Source organism: Aulostomus chinensis, chromosome 5, assembly GCF_037954235.1.
Source record: "Aulostomus chinensis isolate RoL2024-O1b breed Wild chromosome 5, RoL_Achi_v1.0, whole genome shotgun sequence".
In the NCBI taxonomy this organism is placed as follows: Eukaryota; Metazoa; Chordata; class Actinopteri; order Syngnathiformes; family Aulostomidae; genus Aulostomus; species Aulostomus chinensis.
This window is the reverse complement of record NC_141324.1, coordinates 30,577,456-30,602,102: the sequence shown is the minus strand read 5'-3', so window position 1 is coordinate 30,602,102 and position 24,647 is coordinate 30,577,456. Positions and strand designations below refer to the sequence as shown.

The window sequence follows — 24,647 nt, the reverse complement described above, 5'->3', positions numbered from 1 at the left end:
GTTGAATTTGGTTTGGTTTCTAACCTGATATTTAATTTCTTAATTGGCTCTTATTTGCCCAACTTTACCTCATTTTCAACACCCACTTTTTCATGTGTGTGACTTGTTTGGAATTCTTTATTATCATCTGAATTTCTTTCTGTCCGAGCACTTCAATAAAAAATAAAAACAAAAACATGACGATGATGATATGATGGGGATCATTATTACCATTAAAAAAGAAAACCCGTCAGTGTCCAACTGGCAGTGAGGTGAATTAAAAAGAGTCTTTTTTAATGCAAAGTCTCAGTAACTTCAAGGAGACAGAGTCACTCCCATATGCACAGGGTGAAACTGTACTGTGTGTGTGTGTGTGTGTGTGTGTGTGTGTGTGTGTGTGTGTGTGTGTGTGTGTGCGTGTGTGTGTGACCCACCTAGCACGGTGACGGTGGCTCGGGCGGTGCGGACCGGCATGGTGAAGATGGAGCAGGTGTACTCGCCCTCGTCCGACAGCTGCACCTCAGAGATGGTGATGGAGAGCTCTGTGGAGGTGGAGCGGTGCAGCTGGATGCGGGCGTCTCTCAGTGCTGAGGGAGGAGGACGAGTATCAATAATTAGAGGTCTGCATACATAACCCATCCACTTTATGAATTATTGAGAAAGTATTAAATCGTTTAATTAAAGCTTTTTAAATCATATCATTTATTTTCATATTTCAATTGTTCTGTCTGTTTTTTGGTGTAAACGTTTAGAACTTTAAGGCTGAGTAATGTATATCCTGTATAGTATCAGTACTGCAGTAGTTTACCAGTTGTATCACATGCGTCAGATACTGCTGTGAAAGAGGAAGCAGAGGAAAAGAGAAGGGTGTGAAGATAAGGAGTCTCAGGAGGAAGGTGGGAAAAGGGTGAGGGAGGAGACAGGTGGTACAACGAGGAACAGGAAGGAAAGACGGCAAGTTAAAGGTAAGAGAAAAAGGCACAGATGATGAAAAAGATGGAAAGAATAAACGAGAGAAGGCCATGGAGGAGGGATGAGAAAAATCTTGTAGAATTTAAAAAAAAGAACAAAAAAAAAGAACTGGAAGGTGTGGAAGCAGTGAGGGAGAAAGACTGAGTGAGAGAGAGAGAGAGAGAGAGAGAGAGAGAGATTTAACGAAGGGTGGGAATGGAAAACAAAAGTATTAAGATGGCATAAAGGAGCAATACAAAGAGAGTGGAAGTAAGGGAGGTGACGTGTGAGACAAGGGAGAGAAAGTAGTGACAAATCACACAGGAAAAAAACGGTGTGTGAGGAGAGAAAAAAAGGGTTGAGGAGGGCAGAGAGGGAGAAAGATGTGCAAAATCTAATTCATGAGAAAGTCAAAATGGAAAGGAGGAGGGGGGCGAGGTGTTCAGAGAGAAAATGATGTAAGCGGGAGGGAGGAGGAGTGATGAAGACGAGGTGAGAGCGGAGACGGAGAGAAAAAAAACAGCTGAGTGAGAGCATGGCGAGGAGAGTCAAAGAGAGGAGTAATGAGGAGACGCAGATTGAGAGTGAGAGGGGCGAAAAGTGAAAATTAAAACAAAAGAAGCATAAATAGCAGGAGGGACGAGGGAGGGAGAGAGAGGGGGTGGGGGAGTTGAGGAGGTGGGGAGGAACATAAGAGAGACATAAATGGCTTTGTCATCAATGAGAAATCCAGCCATGAAAGAGGGAGAGAGCGCAAGCGACTGAGATAGATGATGATGATGAAATGCTACGAAATAACAACTCGTTTCCGTGATAGCGTTGACCTCTACAGTGTTTGTGCAGTGTGATTGCTGTCTGTCTCGCTGCCTCTCTATCTCCCGCTCCATCCAGATGTCTATCTGTCTATCTATCGCTCCGTCTCAATAAAGGCTTTTTCAGCTTTGTTCTCTGGCGCCATCCGGCAGACTTGGCTCTCTGTAAATAACAATCAGACCAAAAGAAGGCAGATGCCAGCAAAAAAACCTGATGTGGTTTAACGAAAGTGAATTGACCAGTAGATTTTGTTCCACGTAAAAAGTTGTGTTTTTTTTGGGGGGTTGTTTTTTTTGTCTTATCCGCAGTCACAACTATAAATCACAAAGAGCTGAGGCTGGAGAACAGTCAGCTAAACTGACAGCAGTATTTGAGGTGCTGCAAGCTGTAGCCATGAGGGAGGCATTTGAGGTACTGACATGAAAACAGGGTCTGAACGAGGTGCTGGACAGAACTGAGAGGGTAAAAAAAGGAAAACAGCATCTGGTGCTGTTCCCAATAATACATGAATAATCTTTCTGTTGCGAGTCTTTCCTCAGACATGAGAGCGATGCACAGGCACGTCTAAGTATATCACTTTCATGGGGTCACCTGACAGACCATGTGGCAAACTATTTACCATTAGATTCAAGATAAAAGTCCATAGTAAGAAATGCGCAAATCAGAGCCATAAGTGGGAAAACATAAATAGACAGTAGCCCTTACTTTAAAGTAATACTTGACCCAAAAAGTACTAACAAATAGGGGTCTCGGGCTCACAAAGACTTTTTTCCTCCCGCTGGCATCACTTCTTCTGACTGCAGGATGCAGAAAGAGCCAGTCATGTATCTTTAGCTTGAAGCTAATGACTGACAGCTAACAACAGTAAAACTGCTTGAAAGCATCTGTTAGCAAACTTGTTCTTCATCCAGCTGTATGCCCCCTTATAGCTTAGCTACACTGATACAAGCTAAAAACAAACCAGAGCGAAGGAGCGCCAGCAGTCAGTCATTGTTCGCTTCAAGCGAAATATAAGTGGCTGGCTCTTCCTGCATTGTGGCCCCTCCAAAATAAAAACATCTCTGTGACACCTGTTGAAAGGTCAAATGCACTTTTTGGGGGTGGGGTGTTGCATAACTCGCCACTTCAGGCACATACAGTCGTTGATTTCACACTGGCAAGTACGACAACATAAAGCTCCCGATGAGTCCCTGATGATGTCATCACAACAGACACTTGTCACCACCCTATTTTCAAACTATGAACACCTCACAATGTAGATGTGACGTTTATCATCATTGCTGCCAGAGTAAAAAAAACATCAAGACCTGGACCTAGACCCGAACCTGGACCTGCACCTGCACCTGGACCTGGACCTGGTCTAACATTGATATCCAAAGTGAGACACAGCAATCCTACTTCTCATAAAGCCAATCCACGTTTCACAACTTTACATTTCTGGAGCTGTATCTGAGAGCTAACTTCCTCTGCTAGCTTCTTGCTGCACCCGCTAACGCTTCATGACGCCAGATCACATGCAGGTGGTCTGCTGTTGTCTTCGTCCCGTCTTCTGCATGTAGAAGCACAGGAATCATAAAATGAATCACTATTTTTAACAGGGATCTTGGTGACATTTTGAGTAGCCGGTTGCCAAGCAGCAGTGCTCTCACACCTACATCAAGGATAATGGTACTTGATTTCTCATGGAGGAAAATATGACCTCACGAGTCCGAAGGCGTCAGTCAGTCATTTCTCAGCACAAACGTTCACCACCTCTTTGGCTTCCATTAAGAGCAAGTTTTGAGAAATAAAGATGACTTCTGACTGAACTTCAAATAAAGCTCAACAGTGAGGTTCCAGAGTGAAAATCACATTCATCTCCTCTGCTGAGGAGGCGATAATCAACCAGAAACGTGGTTATTCATCCGAGGTCGACTCACCGTGAATGACCAGGTCATGAAACGTGGGATCTGCTCGGGTTTGTCAGATATCAGCCGTGGACTTCCCTGACAAATACCCACAATCCTTTAGTGTGTTCGCGACGTCTCAGATTGAGGGAGCGGACTGTTGCCATGGAAATAGTTACTGGAGTTTCACAAGTTACTCCAATGGCATGAAAGACACCCAACTGAAGAAAGTTGATTTCCATTATTGGTGAAAAACACTGTTTTTTTTTTGGTATTATAAATTCATCCACAGCAGCGACGTGTTAGCTGACACGTACGGTCAGTTGGTCTCGAGATATTTGAAAGCACAACTGCACTTTAGGCAGTTCCTTCACTTCTGAGATGTTACGTACGTGGTCCTGCACCTGTAACCTTTTCTTACATCCATTTTACCTTTTGCACTGAATTTATAATTTCATGGTCAAAACTCATCTGCTGGCAGGTTAGCTTGCGCTTAAACTCTTGGTATCGGGATTCTTCCAACATGAGTGGAGGGATTTAAATCATGTCATCCACTGACCTGTCATTTAGTTCTGGAAGACTATTTTGCCATCGGACTTCAGATTTGCACACGTGTGCGGGTTCACGTGTGTTTTCTTATCTAACCGTTTATTCTTCTTAGTCTGTATTGAGCTGCATCCGTGTCTCTTCAGTCTCACTTTCACCTCACTGTCTATCAGTCTCTTCATCTGTCTGCTCGCCTGTCTATCTCCATTCCACCACAACACACGCACGCACGCGCACACACACACACACACACACACACACACACACACACACACACACACACACACACACACTCTTTCTTTCCCTTCGTATTTTCCAGTTATTTTATCCAACACTACTTTATCTTCATGCCTTATCGCTAAGCAAGGTCACTACATTTGTCTTCATGAGCTACCCTTTCTGTGTGGGTGGGCATACGGTCACTCACACACACCCTCAACCCCCCCCCCCCCACACACACACACACACACACTCTCAAACCCACATGCATACACACACACACACACACACACACACACACACACACACACTCAAACCCACATGCATATATACACACACACACACACACACACACACACACACACCATGCCCCCTGGACTCTGCGCTCAACTATCAGTCCCTTTAATTCTCTTCCCTTCATCTCTTGTCAATCCCCCCCTCTCTCTCTCTCTCTCTCGCTCCCTCGCTCTGTCCCTCTCTTACATCTCCCACTTATAGAACCTTTTTCTGACTCGAGGCCTTTTTTCGTCTTTTTTGTTCTTTTCTTCCATCATAAACGATGTATATTGTCTGCCAGTACAGCTGTGATGGATTTTCAAAGGATATGATACCCAGTTAGAGGGGTGTATCGATCTGGAGGCCCCTGAAAATTGTACATGTGTGTGGGGCTGCTGAGCTGCACTGTGGGTAACGTAAACAGTAGCCAGTAGGTCACAAACTGCTGTTAAGCTTTTGTTTCTGCAATGAAGGGATGTGCTGTTAATCTGGAAACTGGTGTGTGTGTGTGTGTGTGTGTGTGTGTGCGTGTGCGTCTGTGTGTGTGTGCGTGTGTGTGTGTGTGTGTGTGTGAGTGTGTGTGTGCGTGTGTGTGTCTGTGTGTGTGTGTGTGTGTGTGTGTGTGAGTGTGTGTGTGTGTGTGCGTGTGTGTGTGTGTGCGTGCGTGTGTGTGTGTGTGTGTGAGTGTGTGTGTGTGTGTGTGTGTGTGTGTGTGTGTGCGTGTGTGTGTGTGATCTGGAGGAGCTGGAGATGCAAAGTTAAACAGTTCATTCATTTTGTGACAGAGTGTCTGAGCAGCTCCCGGGTTTGGACCCAAAACTCGTTAAAACTCAACACTTCTTTTTTTTGGGGGGGGGGCAATGAAATTGAGTTAATTTTCTCATTCAAGCGTTTCAATCATAGTAATGAAAAGCAGGAAATACAAAGCATTTTTTTAAAAGGTAAAATTATGGTCCAAATGAAACTCTCCCAGCTGAGTCATGAGCACAAAAATGTCAGTAGAAAATATTCGGCTCTTCCAGTCAGATGTCGCCTGCAACTCCCAGGAATCCTTGTCAATAACGACCGCCACAGTTTGAGCAACTTCACTTCAGATTTGGGGTCAGCTCTGGATGAAATTGGAAACGGTGGCATTTGGCTCATCTTTGCGACGAACCATTTTTGAATTCCTAATCATAACTAGCCAGCAGAAGCTCGTGCGTAAGCCCGCTATTTACATACCTTCACACTGACTTTATCCAAAGTGTCTTACCATTAAGACCACGAGCATCAGAAGAAACCCTGGAACTGACATTACGAATCAAATCTTATCAACTAGAAAGCACTTGCAGAGCTCACACCTCCAGGAAGGAGCCTACACGGACGCGGAAAATGAACGGGTCAGATTCTGGATCACATCTAGAATATGATCAAGATGATTTCCAGGCGCTCAAACACACTGTAGACACGAGGGAAGCCTTCCATCAGCGGTTCACAGCCGAGTTTTTACGCAACCTGGTCTGCAGCACTAAGAGAGTCGTTTCTATGGAGATTCAGTGATTTTAAATGCCTGGAGGACCACATCGTCATGTGATGAGGAAAGAAAAATAGACCTGCCAACATAAAACAGACACGCTCCCTCTGCCGCTCCAGCTGAACGCAGTGGTTGCTGACTGTTGCTCCCCTCACGTTACCTGCTGGACCCAGCCAGACCCTGTCGGACCCAGCCGGGCCCAGCAAGACCCAGTGTGTTTCAGGTGGAGCAGTTCTGTCCAGCCAGGAACCCAGGACAGCCTTCAGAATCCAGGATCTACAACTTGATCCAGATCATCTCAAACAGCTGATCACGTGTTCCTTGTCTAGTCTTCCTGCAACATCTCAGCAAAATCTGTCCATTAGAGAGAGAAATCTAACAAACAAGAAAAACAAAGACAGACATACAGAGGTGATCACATGATCTACTCGGTGGGGATAATTAGACGAGTGCTAAGACAGCAGGTAGAAGCTGCACACAGCCCCGCTCAGACCTGCTGGGATCAACACGCGTGTTGGGTGAACTGATCCCCAGAGGACAAATGCATCACTTCACATCTCCACACACATCCTCTCTCTCTGCCCTACATGCAAATAAACCTGTTGAACAGAGGGAGGTGGCTACCATCGTCATGTGACCAGACTGCAAGAAAAGAAGGAGCAAGATAATAATTGCTTAAGTTTACACTTCTGACACCTCTGATGACAACGAAGCTGCTGGTGTATGAACATGTGTGTGCTTCCATCACTGCAGAGGAGGCTGGTGAAGCAGACAGTTCAGGTCGCACACTCACGCACACAGCTGAGAGGATGTGGCCACATGTGACCCAGACCGCCTCCCGATCTGACCATCGCCAAGAGCAGTCCAGTTGTGATCAGTTCGCCCAAAACAGATGTTCCTAGCAGATCTGAGCAGGATCTGTCTGCACGTTAGCGTGCTTGAGATGTTCGGAGAGGAGAAGCAGTCTTGATGACAGCGAGGAACGCTTTTGCTCTGATAGCATTCGGTAGCTCCTTCCACCATCTGGGAACCACCGAGCAGAACCGTCTGGGCTGAGGTCACCTCGCGTCTGGGGATGGTGCTGCCAGACGTTCCTCGGAGGAGTGCAATGACCGCAAAAAGAACCTGTGAGCTCACGTACACGGATGCAACCACAGAAGTCTGTCGAGAGGGAAGCATTGAGACTCAAATTTAGAGCGTGAGCGTGTGAACCAGAAAATCAAAAATGTAAAAAAAAAACAAAAAAACAAACAAAACAAAAACAGAATTTCAGTTGAAATAATTTGACCAGAACATGAACCCTCCAGGTCGCCGGATTCAGCCGTGAACGTCACTGTGCTCCAGATATTCAGTCAGGGCCGCCCGCACGTCCTTCAGCTGCCACGATTCCAAAATGGTTTATTTCGAGCTGATGAGCCCAGAATTTCCTGATTTGAATTCCTGTTCTGCACGCATTCGCAAATAAAACAAGGACTTCTTCTTCCTTCGCAAACATTTCATGATATGTACATAAACTCAGGTGGAATGCAACAATAAATATCAGATCGAAATAAAAGCAATTATATACACAACAAGCAGAATTCCTGCTGCAGGCACAATCACTCCCAGGGACTCCTTCAGCTTTCTAACGTGCGCATACATACGTGCACATACGTGTAAGAGGTACCAGGGGATCGTCCTCGACATGCCAGCGCGCTTATGATCTATGAGTGTACAAACATTTCCCTGCATCACTTTGTGATCTCCGCTGCTCGTCTTGGTCTCGTCAGTGACTCAAACTCAAGACTCGATACTCCCCGAAGGTCCAATTGTTGATCTGGTCACACGGCAGCTATTTTCGCCTGCTCGTCTTCTTCCTCTCTTTGCTCCCTCAAACTCTCGCATGGTCTTTCAACTTCAAACATTCAGTAAAATGGAAATACCCTTACAAACACATACCGAGTGCACACACATATATTCCTTTTTCATCTGCCTCCTGCCTCTTTATGCCAGCCAAGTTTCCACTTCCAGAAACGCTCTCAAATTCAAATTTGCTTTATCGACATGACGGGAGAAACCTGTGTTGCTGAGGCGAAGTACATCAGTTGCAGACCAATATTTTCATACTTCTGTCCCTCTTTCCCTCCTTGCTTGTCCATCTCTTCATCTCCCACCTCGGCTCAACCTGAATCTGCATTTCATTTCTCCCTCCTGCTTCCTCTCCTGTCCATTTTCCTTCCCGGTCATATTTCTATCACTCGCCCCTTCTCATGTTGTTTTCCATTTAGCTGACATTCTCCTCCTCTCTTCTTTCTTCTCTCCCGCGATCACTCACATGTCCCCCTCCGTCCTCCCATCTGTTTCGGAATATTCTCTCTAGCTCCCTAATTATCCATCCTTTCCGACAGCTGATCTGGGTTCAGTGACCGCAGGCTTCCCTTGATCATAAACCGTCCTCTCTGATCAGAGTGAGTCAATTGATCCTGGATCAGTGCAGCAACTATGAAACGCTTGTTAAACACACACCTCTGTCTGTTTTATCTACCTTCCCCTCCCTCCCTCCTCCTCGTACTTCCTCTCAAGCCACTTGTTTCGCTCACCCTTCATTCAGACGGAATTAAAAATAATCATTTTAGAAGCAGCAGCACAAATGTGTGCATAATAAATGGAAGGAGGCAAACAGAGAGAGATGAAGCAAACTTCGCCCAAGGTGGTGCAAATTGAAGCAAGAAGGCATTAGTTCCACTTGAAACTTGGAAGAGAGACGTTCCCAGTGGTGTATAAGCTTCTAGCGACATGCCAATGAAATCCTGCCATGTCGTATTTACAGCAGCATGAATGTCCAATGGGGATTTCTTGAGAGTAACACTGACCAATGACACATCATCAGAACTGGATTACCTAGAAGACACTACTGCCCTCTCACGCCGCCAGAGAAGGAAGCGTATCTTCTAACTTTCACCTCTTTACAGAGAAAAAAAGCCGTCAAGGAAGCAATTATCATAATAGCTCTCACTATCAACTTGCTGCTTTCCGCTGCTTTTAGTCATCTGCATGCCATCACATTAACTCTGCCGCTCATCCCTTTAGTCAAAGGATCAAATAACCTGATGAAATTTTAACCGTCCTGCCTGATCTCCATGAAGAGTTTTAATTTGATTGACTTCTCTTCCCCAGTTTGATAAGTACATGAAGGTTTTTTATTAGCGTTATTATTCTTTGATTAATAATTCTTTTAAAGGCTGGATGCCCATGTGGTCATGACATGTACTCGTTGGATATTTCAGAGAATTTGCTATTAACCCAAAAAGTGGTGGCAAGAAGAGTGAGTACGACATTACAGTAACAATATTTGGTACAAGCCTGAGAGGGGCATCGCCTCTGCTGGGGAACAGTTACTGCAATTGGGACTTTTTATTTTTCACTGACAGGAAGTTGCTGTTCTTTTGTTGTTGTTGTTTTACATGGATAGATCAATCAGAGATCAATCATCTCATCTAACTTCCTGCAAAAATGCAAAAACCCAAGCAACATTTCCAGTTAACATATAGAATATAAGTTTGGGTCATCCGGGTCACAGTCAAAGAGAAGAGGATTAAATGGGGTTTGACGTGACGAAGGGCCAATGACCGCACAACCAAGTGTGACGTGAGTGAGTTTGTCAGTGTTTTCAAGACTCTTCAGCAATGACAAGCAGCACTGGAGTCCATGAGGGGAAGGTGAAATGTCGCATGACTCGATAAGCTCCCGTCCACTTCCCTCGCAAGGCGACAAGGATGGAAAATGACTGTAGAATACGGCGATGAGGGAATGTTTCGCAGCATCTGTTGGCGCCTCCTTGCAAACCTAAACTAGCTGGACAACCGGGCTCCAGGCCGGCTCAGATGATCAGAGGCGCCATCGCTCGGGAAAGTCTGAACACGGGCAAGTCATCTGCAGCTCTTTTTAAGAAGGACCGAGTGGACGTGGGGTCCCACTACGTTGGGCTGGGCCTCCACCAACGCAAACAGCAGCAGCCGTCCAGCACTCAACAGCTGCACCAGTGGAACCAACACCCAGCCACAAACCAGTTTCTAGAACTGGTCAGGGATCAGTGCACCCAAAAACACACACCGGTTTTCTTGGCACGTGCCAGTTTACAGGTTGTTTTTTTTTTAAATGTTAGATTTCTGTATCAATGTTCGAAATTATCAGAGCAGAATAAACAGACATATTTGAGTGTGTGTTTGTGTGTGTGTGTGTGTGTGTGTGAGAGAGTTTGTGTGTGCATATGTGTGTTTAAGAGTCTTTAAGAGATGTCCTCAGAAATGAGCCTGCACACAAGACGGCAGCAACTCCACCAAACCATGGAAGCGTCCGCATGCTTTCATGCTGGGTTTATGGACTTCTTATTATATTTCAGTCAAAAGGCCACTTCCTGAATCCCAAATGACTGTATTTGTTCCATTTTATCATCTTTAAAAATAAATTGGATTTTAACTTTGAATTCTTGCACTTGTCTCCTGTTACACAAGATTATTTTTAAGGAACACAGAGTTCAGATGATACAAAGAGAAATCGAGAAAAAGTCGACTTTCAGGTATCATATTTCAAAGTCTGCGCTGCCGTTTTCCAGTCCTGTGATGCTTGTTGTTAATGCATTCTCCAGAGAGCCTCCCCAGACACAGAGAAAACTTGGACTGATGCGATGCGGATCAATAGTTTTTCAGAAAATGTCAAAAAGAAAAACAAAACTCACACCCTGCATTTGGAGCATCATCTCTTGTTATGCCGAGAAGCGTCACTGTCAGCGTGCCTGGGCTCCTAAGAGGCTGGGTGGGAATCTCACCGTCGATTTCAATATGTTTTCCCTTGTTTCACTTAAGAACGCTTAACACTATAAGTGTCAAAACCTTTAAGTGCGATGGGTGTATTTTTAATGAAACGATTTACAGTCATGTTCACCGCGGTTAATGTCTGCCTACTCAATATCCTCCCACTAGGTGAGAGCTTCGCCGTTCACCATGGTTTGTAAATCACCAGGGAGCCATTACCTTGTTAAATTGTACCGAGCCTGTTTGATGTCTCCTGATGTGCTTTTATGGAAAGGAAGCAACTCGCTCATGGAAAATAAATAAAATTATAGATAGACTGAAAGCAAATAAAGATATACTTTTTTCTTCTAGTATGGAAATCTGTTTGCAAAGCTTCAAATTGTGGGTGTTTATGCCTCCTGTTATTGTCTGCAAAATGTAAGATAAACATTTGAGGGCTCAACTCTGCAGCGTTAAGCCTTGTCTCATGAAACTTCATGGAATATAAACAAGGCTAAATTATGCTTCTTCTTTTTTTTTAGATAAAAGGAATAGAAAAATGGAAAGAGTTAAAGAGGTGAGGAGACTCCTGGACAGTTTCATATTTTACTGGAGCAGCAAAGATGAGCAGATTTTAATGTTTGATCAACTTGATTTGGTTGCTAAATCATTCCAAAAGGTTTTTGTGTGCTCTCCAAAAGTTATTGTTGCTTAATCCCGAGGGAAAAAACACAAATAACAACCTTTTTTCCACTATTTCTTGAGTTAAAAGTCTTCAGTTTCTGGTCCTGACACGTAATCGTCACCATTTCATCATGAATAAATTCATATTTGCGGAGGTAATATTTCATTGTCTGTATTTAATGTCAAATATAATAAGACAAAATAGCCTCTGTTGCATAAAAGTACAAAATATACACATACATTTTTTTAGACATATCAGAATCTCTTCCTATATGCGTTGAAAACAACTGTTTAAAAGTTACCAGTACACATCTGTTAAATTCTAAATGTATGATTCAAGAAATTGGGTCGTTAGAAGTGAATAAAGTTCATTAAGCCGATTATCTTCATCAAACACAATAATAAAACCAGGAAAGCTTTCCTGTGCATGATCAAAATATTAACATAGCATTTACTGGCTGGTTCAGCTCCATGTCGGTTAGGACTCAATATTTACAGAGCGGTGGGAGGAAATCCTCATATGTATAAATATACTTGACGAATTCTGATTCTGATGTATAAGAACATAAAAGTACTTTTCCCTCATGAAAATTGTGGATAAACCCCCAGACCGGCGCAGGCCCGGGCCTCACCTGATGGCTCTGATGCAGGACCACCTCACCTTCCTGTCAGCTGAGAGGTACTTCCCTTCTGCTAAAGACTTGAGAGTTCAGGTGTTTTTTTGTTTTGCGCAGTATTTACACGCCTCATACATCCTCAGAGGACGTGAATACACGATGGCCATCAGGGGACCGCACCGCTCCGTCAATCTGCTCGTGCCCTGCAAAGAAAAACCTACATCCCCGAGAGGCCTCACAGTAATGGATGTAATATGTGAGGCTGGTCCTCTCCCCGACTGTAACATAGCAGTCACTCAGCATCATCCACAATTATTTCACCACAATAACTCTTCTAGCCAGCTTATCTCAGCGCCACAAACCACAATGTCAAGTGGAGCACTTCCACACGCTCCGTCAAAGTTCCATACTTCTCAGATTACTCAGAAACTGCTGAATCTGAGATGTATTCGATTAAGTGCAGCAGAATTGTAATTTAAATCTTGTTTGTCTGACTTTCATCAGAATTATGCAACAACAACAACAACAACAACAAAAAGCCAACATAAAAAAAAGCAACCATCCAGACAGAATTTCATAAAACTTAGTGGAGTGGCGAAGCGAGACAGAACCTATTATATTTCCGGCCAGATCCAATTCACATAGAGAAAATGTCTGCACTCTTCAGGGCACATCAGCAGCTACAAGCCACACATCTGCACACAACGGCCCTGTTTGTTTCCCTCTTGTTGTCTTAATTTCTCTGCTTTGGTTTCTTTGCCTCTCTTTATCTCCATTATGTCCACTTCTCTGTCTCGGCCCCCTGGTAGCATTAATGCAGTGAAACCTATCTATTTTCATGCTTTCCTAGCTGTCTAATCTTTTTCTATTTGCAGCACTGTATTGTTGGTTTTTTTGCTCCACTCATCCATCCATCCAGTCCCACGCAATCCCTCCAGGGTTTCTGTGGGTCCTTAAAAGGGTTTTTAAATAAATTATCAAGAATTAAGGACTCGTATTTACATTAAAATATCCTGAATTTGTTACGGTTATCATTAGATCATTTATGTCGGCCTGCATGACAGCTTCCGTCCGCATTGAACGTGCAGAGTAACACAGGACAGGGTTATTAAAGAGCTTTTCTGTCATTGTATCTGCTTTAATAAACACAGTTGTTCTTTGTGTCCCATAACAATTAATTTCCAGTTTTGCTTTGTCATTGTCTCAGCAGTCACACTCGCCCAACGTCCATTAGCTTCGCTCCACTGAGGGAAAAAGGCAGATTTTCTTCATTGTTCCTTGACTTTGTTTTCTAAAACGATGACCTTTTCACTTCTATGTACATTTAAGGAGACCTTTTTTTCTTTTCTCTATCACCTTTCATCTACAAAAAGCAGAATCAAAGTAAACTGATACCAATTACCGATGATAAAAGTCAGCTTTCCGCCGTCCAGCGGGAGCGGGATCAAATCGATGCGACCCCGCGATTATTCCAGAAACGTCAACATTTCATACATCACAGTTTTGCCTTCGATTTTTCATCATTTTTTAACTTTTTTTCCTCTTCAAGTGAAGGTCTCTGTCCTTGTAACTCCCTGCAACATTTTTAGAACCACATTTTTCCCAATGTCATGTCTGCCCTCAAACACTCCATCCATTTCCTTCCTCTTTTTTCTTTTTGTCACACGGTTCCATTTGACATTCCAGATTTTGTACTGTCTGTTTGTTCAGACCAACTTTGAAGACGTCTGTAAAGAAAACCACGCATCCCTCCTTCTGTTGTTGGTTCTTCATCTGCCTCCGTGGTCTTTGGTGCTTTCTAATTTGCCATCTGATCTGCTCTCCTCTCTGCAGTGTTGCAGCCGTCTGTGCGAGTTGTCCCTCATCATTTTCTTCCTCTATTTCGTGTCATGCTGGAAGTCCATCCCTTGCTCCCTCTGCCCATCAATTTGTGTTCAGTCTCAACTCTCTAAAGCCTCTCTCCTGCTGTGCAGTGTTGGAATGTAGTTGTAAGGAGTCCTGTTTTCTCTCCTTTCACATCCCCTTCTCCTTCTGCTTGCTTTGATCAGCTATTATTTTTTCTCTCTCTTCTCATCGCCCTTCTGGTATGAATGTCACCCCCCCGCATCCTGCGATCTTTTGCTGTCTCAATTCTGAACCACACTGTCTGCACACACCGCAGTTGTAAGGTCTCTACCATTTCCAAAGAAGGAGCGTTGATGGATGTTTAGTCATCTTTTCTCTTCACATCACTAACTTTACTTTTTAATCTGTCCATCCTTCCGTCCTCCTATTCCTTCTTGACAAGCCAATAACAGTAAGACGTATTGGAGATGGAGAGGATCAACCCAGAAATAATATGCCAAGAGGAAAAGCACATTAGAACAGCGATGGAGGCTGTTTGGAGGAGCACCGGGGATTTCTGAGCAACTCACACACACATTGGCTCCTTTTATCCATCACCTGAAAGCAGCACTATTAGAGCCGGATGTCTCTACTAAGGAGCAGATTAACTTAATGCCACCTGCTCAGCACTAAACAGGGAGGAAGTGCAGTTCCTCAGTGAAGGCAATTGGAACTTCTTGCAGCTAGAGACTCAAATGTGTCTCTACAGAAATTAGAATAAGTTTTCTGGAGTTTGACCGTGGCCAAACATTTAACAGTTTTTTGTGCTTATACCTGAGTAAAAGTATCAAAGTAGAAGTTGCAGAAACGTCGAGTCATGCATAAAAAAAAAGCTGTCACAGTATGTGTTTGGAAAGACAAGAAATCGACGAATCAAACGCAGCTGCTGTGAGGTGTCGTCATCAGACTAAAGTTCATCACCATAAACTATGAACCGTGACCCGGATGAATCCACAAGTCAAGTGAATAGGATCACCAAGACTTTTCCCCTCCTGCATCACTTCTTTCCAACTCCAGACTGCAGAAAGAGCCAGCCACATACATTTAGCTTGAATGAACCTGCAGTCACACACATTGGAAACTGGCATTTTTCCTGCTACTTTTAAGCAGGCCCGTGTCACCCCACTGCTCAAAAAGCCTCATCTCAACCCCGCCAAGGTTGAAAACTACAGGCCAGTATCACTTCTGCCATTCCTGTCAAAAATACTGGAGCGCTCAGTATTTAACCAGGTCTCTGAACATCTGTGGAACAACAACCTACTTGACTCTTTTCAGTCTGGCTTCAGGTGTGACCACTCCACTGAGACTGCACTCCTGTCAGTCACTGAGTCACTGAGACGAGCTCGAGCTGCTGGTCAGTGCTCTGTCCTACTTCTGCTGGACCTGTCCGCTGCCTTCGACACGGTGAACCATCACATTCTCCTCTCCACACTCTCTGAGCTCGGCATATCTGGTTCTGCCTTGTTGTGGTTCAAGTCCTACCTCACAGGCAGATCCTTCAGAGTGTCATGGTCACATGGCCTATCGACTGGGGTTCCTCAGGGGTCAGTGCTTGGTCCCCTTCTCTTCTCTCTGTACACCACCTCACTTGGTGCAGTGATCCGCTCCCATGGCTTCTCCTACCACTGTTATGCTGACGACACTCAGCTTCTCCTCTCTTTTCCAGCTGATGACAGAACGGTCTCAGATCGTATATCAGCGTGTCCGGCTGATATCTCCACATGGATGAAGGAACGCCACCTTCAACTGAATCTCTCGAAGACTGAACTTATGGTCTTTCCAGCTTGTCCATCTGTTCAGCCTCAGGTCACTGTCCAACTTGACTTGAGCCTACTTGTGCCCACAAACTCAGCCAGAAACCTGGGTGTCATGATTGATGACCAGCTGACCTTTAAGGCTCATGTGGCCTCAGTTTCTCGGTCTTGCCGTTATGCCCTCTACAACATCAGGAAGATCAGACCCTTCCTGACCCAACAGACCACACAGATTCTGGTTCAGGCTCTTGTCATCTCACGCATTGAGTACTGCAACTCTCTTCTGGCAGGCCTCCCTGCAGGCTCATTCAAGCCTCTGCAGATGATCCAGAATGCAGCAGCACGTCTGGTCTTCAACCAGCCCAAAAGGGCACACGTCACCCCGCTGCTGGTTTCTCTTCACTGGCTCCCAGTGGCAGCCAGGATCAAATTCAAGGCACTTCTCTTGGCTTACAAAACAAGAACGGCTCCAGCCTACCTGGAATCCCTGATCCAGGTCTACTCTCCTTCTCGCCCACTACGCTCTGCATGCCAAAGACGCCTGGTGCTTCCAGCCCAGCGCTGCTCCAAATCTCTAGCCAGACTCTTCTCTTCTGTTGTTCCCAAATGGTGGAACCAACTACCGAACTCTGTGCGTTCTGCTGAGTCCCTTTCTACTTTTAAGAGACAATTAAAGACTCAATTGTTCAGAGAGCACCGAGGCACTGAACCTGACTCTGCTCCTCTTTGGGGTAGAATCAGTCAGAGGGTCCAAGACCCAGCACTTAGTGACTATGTAGCACTAACTGGGTTGTGTGATGTTGTATGTCTGTTATATTAAGAAAAAAAATGGAGGGGGGCGACACTTCTTCTGCCACTAGATGGCAGTACCTGTGACCAAATCACAACTGAAGCACTTTTGCGCTACTATGGGTTTTTCCTTAATTAAGTCTGAATTCTTGCTTTTGTTGTACGTCGCTTTGGACAAAAGCGTCTGCTAAATGAAATTGGAGAATTGTAGAATTGAAGAATTGTAGGATTGTAGGATTGTAGAATTGTAGGATTGTAGGATTGTAGAATGTTAGCAACAGCAATACTGTCCGAGTGTGTCTGTTTACAAGCTCGTGGTATAACCCACGGCAAACACTGCAATGACATCGAAAATAGAGACCCTGTGTTCACGCTGCTTCCACCGACTCTTCTGTTCATGAAATCAAAAACTATACAGGGAAAACTTTTGCTTCTTCTCTTGAGTTTGATCAAAGTTGGAACTGAAGTTCTGGGTGGGACACAGAAGAGTTGGAGAATAATCAAACTCAGAAGATCGATTTTGTTGATGCCGACTTCCTTCTTTCTTCTCGTACTTGAAAGTTGCATGTCTGGATGAGCGGAGGAACGATTTAAAGTTCTGCGGTTTCTCTCTCCTCAGATTTTCATTGTTCATTCTCTCCATCTGCTACACCCTCTCATAGAAACTGTTCAGTTTGTTTCTCTCATTTCTTCAAAAACACAAGACTCGTTCTCTCTCTCTCCCATTCTCTCTTCCATTCTCTCACTCTCTCTCTCTCCCATTCTCTCTTTCCTTCTCTCACTCTCTCTCTCTCTCTCTCTTCACATTTTAAAGCGCAGACATTTTTGAGCTCTCGTCATCCTCTGCTTCCCCTCCCTCCCCCTCTCCTTTCCCCTCTCTCCCTCTCCCACTGCTGTGGACCACTGCAGTGGGGAGCTGCCACTCCCTCTTGCCCCCCCCCCCTCCCCCTCCAACACTCTTCTCAATTCTCTTGAAAGCAGAGGTCAGCCTTTAAGTGTGGTATTATTGCACAGAAGAACTTCAATCTCTCTTCTCTGGCTGAAGCTCCGTCTGGAGTTAAGACTTGCTAGTTTCTCCATTTGTCTTTTACACGTCTCCCCTCCCTCATTTTCTCTCGCCTCTCTCTTCTCCAAATTGTCTGTTGGCTCTCTGCGGTGAAACTTCTCGGCCTGCAGCGGTCTCTCCTCCCGCCACCCTCGGCTCCATCTCTCTATCGCCTCACTTCTTCTGTTGAGTGCTGTATTAGTGCACAAAGCGTGTTTGTCTCCTTCACTTCCGCTGTTCCTCTCGCTCCCATCTGTAACTCTCATTTCTGCTCCCAAGTATCAAGTCTGTTGTGTGACTTTAGACTAAAATATTTGATTTCATCGGACTGCAAAGTTTCATTGCATTGTTGAGAAGAACCAAAAAAAGAGAGAACAATCAAACATTCTGCCCTCGCAATCCTGTCCACAAGCATCGATTCACTCCTGACAATATTTTGAAAGCGTTGACACACTCAGAAGTAATCATTAGTACCAAAACTCTGAGTTTATACTGTCAGTACTTCTTCGCAGTGTCATTTTTCCTGCTGCCCCGGCATCTCCGTCTCCAGCTCCTGCAGCTGGACCAGGAGAGGACGGCGAGTGGGGCTGTCAGCTGCCACAAAATGGCTCATGAAAAACTTGAGACAATTAAGAGGTGAATGTTTGGATCCGACGTATTGATCTGGAGTTGCTGCCCATCAGCTGGATTTTTATTTGTGGCATTTACAGAGTGCTCCTGACAACGTGAACTTTTAGACTTGTTTGCTGTCTCTGCCCCTTCATAAAAAAAACCTTCATTTGAACGGAGCTTCCTCATAATAGAAGATCATTATTTTGAAATTTGATTCTTTTATTGCAGTGGGACTGTTTGGACCTTCTAGTAGGTTGGTTTTTTTAATTATATGTTGGCCTCTGTGTCATTGGTTTGTCAAATTCAACATTACTTCTGCGGTTTATAGTTGTTTAATTTATTGCACCTCTTGTGCAATGGAGTTCTTCATTTGTTTCAAAGAAAAGTGTATTATCAACAGAATATACTGTTTTTTTATTATTGATGTATTTCTCTTGAACAAAGCTCTGGCTCCAGTGATTCTTTTAAACAAAGGTCCAAGTGTGGTTATTCCAAGCTCGTTGCATGGAAACCTTTCTATTGAGGTATCAGTGAACTGAGACGTTCCTACTGAATGCATCTGCTTGTCAGTGTTTTAATGTATTTTTCTCTGCAGTTTTACTCCTGGAAACCAAACGTAGACGAATGATGGCGTTTCGGCAGCTTGGAGCTCTCCGGAGAGGTCAGACACACAAAAATTGTGTTTTGCTTTGGTTGGCTGTTTGCCCATCCCTCTGCAGGCTGCCGCACGTGTGTGTGTGTATGTGTGTGTGTGTGTGTGTGTGTGTGTGTGTTGAGTTTAAGACGTGTCTACAATCATACATATCTTACATCTTTTAATTCAAGATTTCTTAACACCAAATTCATAAACCGCACACTGACAGTGAGAATGTCAGACTTCTCGCATCTCGTATTCAAACTTTTGAAAGAGACATATTTGCATATTAATACATTCCAGACTTTTTCAGTGGAGGAGGGAGGGACGACAGGATAGGATTTTTTTGGTGGCGTTTAATTATTCTTGTTCTACATCTTATAACACATCTGGACATCATGGAGGGGAACTTTGAGGTAATGGAAAGATTTGAAGCTGGGGAGAGACGACCTGATCTCATCCCAGCAAACTGCTTTAGTAGCAAACTAATGACACATAAGTGAGGAACCCTGGACTCTGATATTCTGTACCCCCCCCCCCCCACACACACACACACACACACACCCGCCTCCTCGCTGTTCCTGGATCTGTAATTTCATTACTATTGAACATATTCCAGGCAGCAATTACATTTCCCACACATACTGTGGGTGGGAAATGTACACACATCAAGTAGAAGTACAGATACTTGTGCAGAAGTAGAAGTACTGCATCAACCTACTTACTCAAGCGAAAATAAAGAAGTACAGGTTCTTAAATGTACTCTAGAGTAAAAAGTGTTGAGTGTTCTTTTTCTGCTCCACCTTCATCCACAGCATCTCCTACTCCCCTTCTAACAACACATTCTTCACCGCCGCCCATCCATCCATTCCTCCATCCATCCATTCCTCCATCCATCCATTTTCTGGACCACTTATCTTTTTAGAGTTGTGGGAGGCTGGAGTTTATCCCAGCTGTCATTGGGTGAGAGGTGGGCTACACCTGGACAGGTCGCCAGTCCGTCACATACAGAGACAGACAACCAATCATACACAATTTAGAGGCTCCACCAACCTGGCCTGAAAGTTTTTGGTGTGTGGGAGGAAGCCGGAGCACTGGGGGACCCCCGCACACACGGAGAGAACATGCAAACAAGCAAGGACCTGGACTACACTTGACTCTCCCTCTTATTAACCAGTGAATACGGCTGGCGTCCTCTTCACGCTTCTTAAACATTTGACTGACATCTCTTTCTTCTTTGTATGTTTTAGCCGGTGCGAACCATCGTTACGTGCATTAGGTAACAAGGTATCGACCTCCTTATGCACGAGTCTTGCTTTTATTACAGATTTTTTTCAAAGCTAAAGAAACAAGCTTGTTTTGAAAAAGTACAGTCACAAAGAATGTGTACTTTTTTACTTCCTGTCTATGTTCTCAGAAATCCTAGCTCAGTGAGCTCAGGATACAGAGTTGATTGACTCATCTTGCTGCTGCACCTGACCCCCCCCCCCCCCTCACCTCTCTTCTCTCCAAAGTACAGGGTCTGCTGTGCCGTGTTGGACCACTGCAATGAGGAGTTGTCGCTCTCCAACACCCAGCAGGTCAGCGTCACGGTGCCGCCCACAGACACCGTCTCATCTGAGGTGTTTGGCTGCAAGGGGTCGTTGTCTAGGAGAGACAGAGGAGACAGAGTAAGACATCAGACAGAGACACTGGCCTTATATGAAAATAGAAGCAAAGCAGTCGCACACACAACACACAAATTGGATAAACCCACAAAACGCATTACTCGCCACCCTCCCTCTCGTCGTCTCTACCCCCCGCCCATCGTTTTCTCTGCTTGTCAGATTATCTATACATCTCTATCCGTCTCTCTGAAAGCACAGACACAATGTGCCCTCACCCATACACCGACATGCTGTCAGAGGGACAGAGAAAGCAGACAAATGTCTATGTGCTTGTACGTCTGCGAGGTCTATGTAAGAGCGATGAGTCAATAGCAACCCTGCCATCAGGAGACCTGAGGGACCAGCAACAATGAAGAAACTGGACAAACAGCAGCTCTCCACGGGTCAAAGGACCAACAAGAGTACTACTTTATATCTGTAATGGCGGTGAGGCTGTCTTTTGTCGATGCATGCATATGTATCGGCTGCTACAGAAGAAGCTCAAATGAGACTGGCATTATGGAAATGAGCGGGTCAGAGGGAAATAGAATCTAAATAAGCCAGCATAATGAAGAGATGTTTAAAGGCTGGAGCAGAACTCTGGATACCACAAAAAACACTGAACAGTATTCAAATCGGCTCAAATGATGGTGTTCAACAGCGCTCCCTTGATAACGGCTGATGCTACAGGTTAACTCAGATCTTAGTGAAGGTGTCACATGATCCCATAGATTAGAAGAAACAAGAGATAAAACATGCAGCTCTGGTTATGGCGACTAACTTGCCCACTTGTGCGGTGTTAAGTTATGGCAGCCTGAAGCGAACTCATCCCATCTTTGTACTCCCCTCCCTCTCTTCAAAACGTGCCAGTGCTCACTCAAGCTAATCTCAGGCAAAACAAAAATATGGCATAATTGAAGACGAGACCAAGCCAACAGAAGGAACATCTCATAAGAAGACATGCCTCAAAGCGGTCTCCTCACCCCTGAAAATATGGCGTGTATAAATAGTTTAATTGGAACCAAATTGTCAAGCGGGAGACAGGTTTATATTCGGAGTGGAGTGTTATCACATCCTTGCACCGGCGGTGGAATTGATTTTTTTTTTTTCGCGAGAAGAACATCTGCTTAAGTGCGCTTCAGCGGAACTCCCATCAAGACATGAAAGAGGGGGGGACATGGCAGGAGAGGATGCAGACGACGAGGCGAGCAAGCCAACAGCGTGTAGCATCAGGAAAACACCCAACTGCAGTACAAGGGCAGCAAACGACAGGCCTCCTTTTCTGGTCGTGTGAAAGCTGAATGGCCAGTTCAGCAACTCAGTTATTAGAAACAGAAAAACCTGAGTTTTGCCTCTGGGCTGCGAGGATCCAGAGTGATAACAGCTCCTAAAGCTACACTCGCCAGAAGGACTGAACTTCAGTGGCGGAATAATTCGGCCCCTGGCTCTCCGTGGTTCTCTGCTGCAGCTCTGACCTTGTGGTTAGTTTATCTAAGCACCATGATGGCTGAGGTCTGAATGTGTGGTCAAGTGCACGACGGATTAGTGTCTCCTTTAATAGCATCTTGGGCTAATTCTTGTAGCTGATGGCAACAGCTCCTCCACTTGAACACTTGGGCTAAATTGACTGTCACAGAGCATCAGCCATCAGGCCGGCTGCAACGAGCTCCGACAAGTTAGCCCAAACTGTGTCATATTTTTGGCAGCTGTGGCTGTGTGCTGGCATTTATAACCAATAACAACCTGTGTTGGAGGCTCAGTGTGACATTTGTGCAGCTAAAACAATTCAGCGGTCACTTTGGTGACTGAATGAGTCCTTCTATTTAATATTTTACAGGTGCGCTAAAAAGCAGCCCTTCTCTTCTGGTCATGCTGCACTGTACTTTGTACCACAAATTTACTGTACTTTGTACCACATACTTACTGTACTTTGTACCACAAATTTACTGTACTTTGTACCACATACTTACTGTACTTTGTACCACAAACTTACTGTACCACATACTTGACATCTTTACAGTAAATAGAAAAAGACCCTTATCATCTGTCTTCTGCATTTACATGATGAGAAAAGTTGTTCATAATAAACCAGATATTTAAACTCATTTTTCTTTTTGTGGCACACTTACAACGAGCTGACACTATATTGTTTTTATATTAGGTTTTTAGTGACCATGTGTTTGACGGTGACTGTCCTATTTTCACCGTCTCTGCCAGTGTGGTGAGCACATGTCTCTCTGCTTGTGGGTTAGCGGGATATCTCCTTAACTACTGAATGACACCAGCCTGGTGAGATCGTCCATATCTCTCCATATCTCACATCTACGTCTAGACCCCGTCACGACCAGACAGAAGATGGTAATCCAACCAATCAGGACTAAGAGTTACCTGCTCCTCAGCCTCCCAACGCTAATGTAGCTCCTGATTGGTCCTCAGTGACGATGACGTCAATGTAGCCCACCACTAGCAAAACGCAGTAGAAAATGGCGCCCCTCGAAGCAACAAGCGGTAAGGTTGCATTCAGGTACAGCAGAAACAGACGCAGTAACAGCAGATTGGAAAAGGATGCAGATTTGAATGCTGCGGTTCATCAACGTCGCCGCCCTGGTGGAGGTGCGCTCTCACTCTGAGTGCTTTCTAGCTGTTATATCAAATGGTAGTGAAGGTGGGGAGAGTGAAGCTACAGTGCTTCTACTTCGGCTGACCACACTGGTTTTACTTGGCAGCTTACAGGTGTGGACGTGTGCAAAGGGCGTGAAAACGCTCTGCATTATTATGTTTATTAGTGGAAGCTAACAGCGTAGCGGGCGTGTATCTGCCAACACCAGGGGCTGAAAAGGCCGGTGTTGTCGATGTTAAATGGATCTGGCCAAAACTGTAATGGATTCATCTCTGACCCAGGTTACACCCTTCCACCAAATTCAGAGACAACAGCCTGCTAGTCTCCTGATAAGAGACAGACTGGCAGACAAAAAAGTAGTAGAGGCGATGAATTAATCTCAGCCTAAAATGTTTTACTGATGATTAAATGGCGCTCTGCTACAAAGTTTCATCTTAAATCCACCGCTCTGCTAATGCATACAAATCAATTACCGTATAGGACCACCGTGCAACTGTGTTCGCACCATCAGGCAAATATTAACTCAGATACATTTAGTTAGGTTGGATTAATCTCTGAGTTATTAAAGAGCATTAGCATTTTATGACAATAAATCAAATTACTTTCAAATACTCTCTGTAGCGATTATAAGCTCCAATGTGCAATGTTCAGAGAGATCTGAATATTTGAAATAAGACAATAAATGGTTTCCAGGGCCCACCAGCCCCCTCCACCTGTCCAAACTGGTTTATACAAACACTCAACTAAACACCAGTAAGCCTCGGATTCAGATGCAGTGTTTCTTCTTACTTTAAAAGCTACTGCAAAGTTAAAGGGGGTAAATTAAGTTCAGCCAGAGTTTTAACAGTTAAGTCGGGCTAAACACTCAGGCCACAAAAATGAAAGCAGAGACCTATCTATCCTTAGCAGACGCAAAGTTAAACATTGCGGCTTGCGCTTGTCTCTTCTCTCCTCACTTGCACTTCTAAACTCCCCCCTCAAGCTGTAAGCCCGAGCAAGACAAGAGTATTTAAAGCAAAACAATTTACACTTTTCCCTGGCCAGCCACAAGGTGAGACGGTGCCGAGGCAGAGGGCTGATGGGGGAACCGCGAGAGAGACAGAGGGAGAGAGATGGGTGGCCGGGTGAGGGGACGCAGGGGGGGTGGGTGATAAAGCGAGGCGAGAAACAGTGTGTTTGTGGGGAGAAAAGAGGGGAGGGGAGAGGAGACGCTAGTGAGAGAACAGAGGGAGTGTGAGGAGCTGGAGGATTCTCTGTTGATTAAAAAACTGACACAACTTAAAGAAACACTTCAGCATTTCTTCCTCTTTATCTCTCTGTTGTTACAACCACAACTCCACAGGGATGTCCAAGCTACTGGCACAGCAGCAGAGGCTGCGTCCCGTCCGTTCCGGGAGGACTGAGATG

General features: G+C 44.8%; 1 protein-coding gene across 3 annotated transcripts in view; it reads right to left on the bottom strand.

The window, feature by feature from the left end:
• cadm3 (cell adhesion molecule 3) overlaps positions 1-24,647 on the bottom strand; it is a 105,658-nt gene that overhangs the window by 41,744 nt on the left and 39,267 nt on the right. For all 3 annotated transcript variants that reach the window (XM_086204569.1, XM_086204570.1, XM_086204571.1), the window contains exons 3-4: positions 20,472-20,621; positions 414-566 (exon numbers count right to left, since the gene is read on the bottom strand). In XM_086204569.1, the coding sequence (XP_086060695.1) occupies positions 414-566; positions 20,472-20,621 (303 nt within the window). The remainder of the gene's footprint in view (positions 1-413; positions 567-20,471; positions 20,622-24,647) is intronic.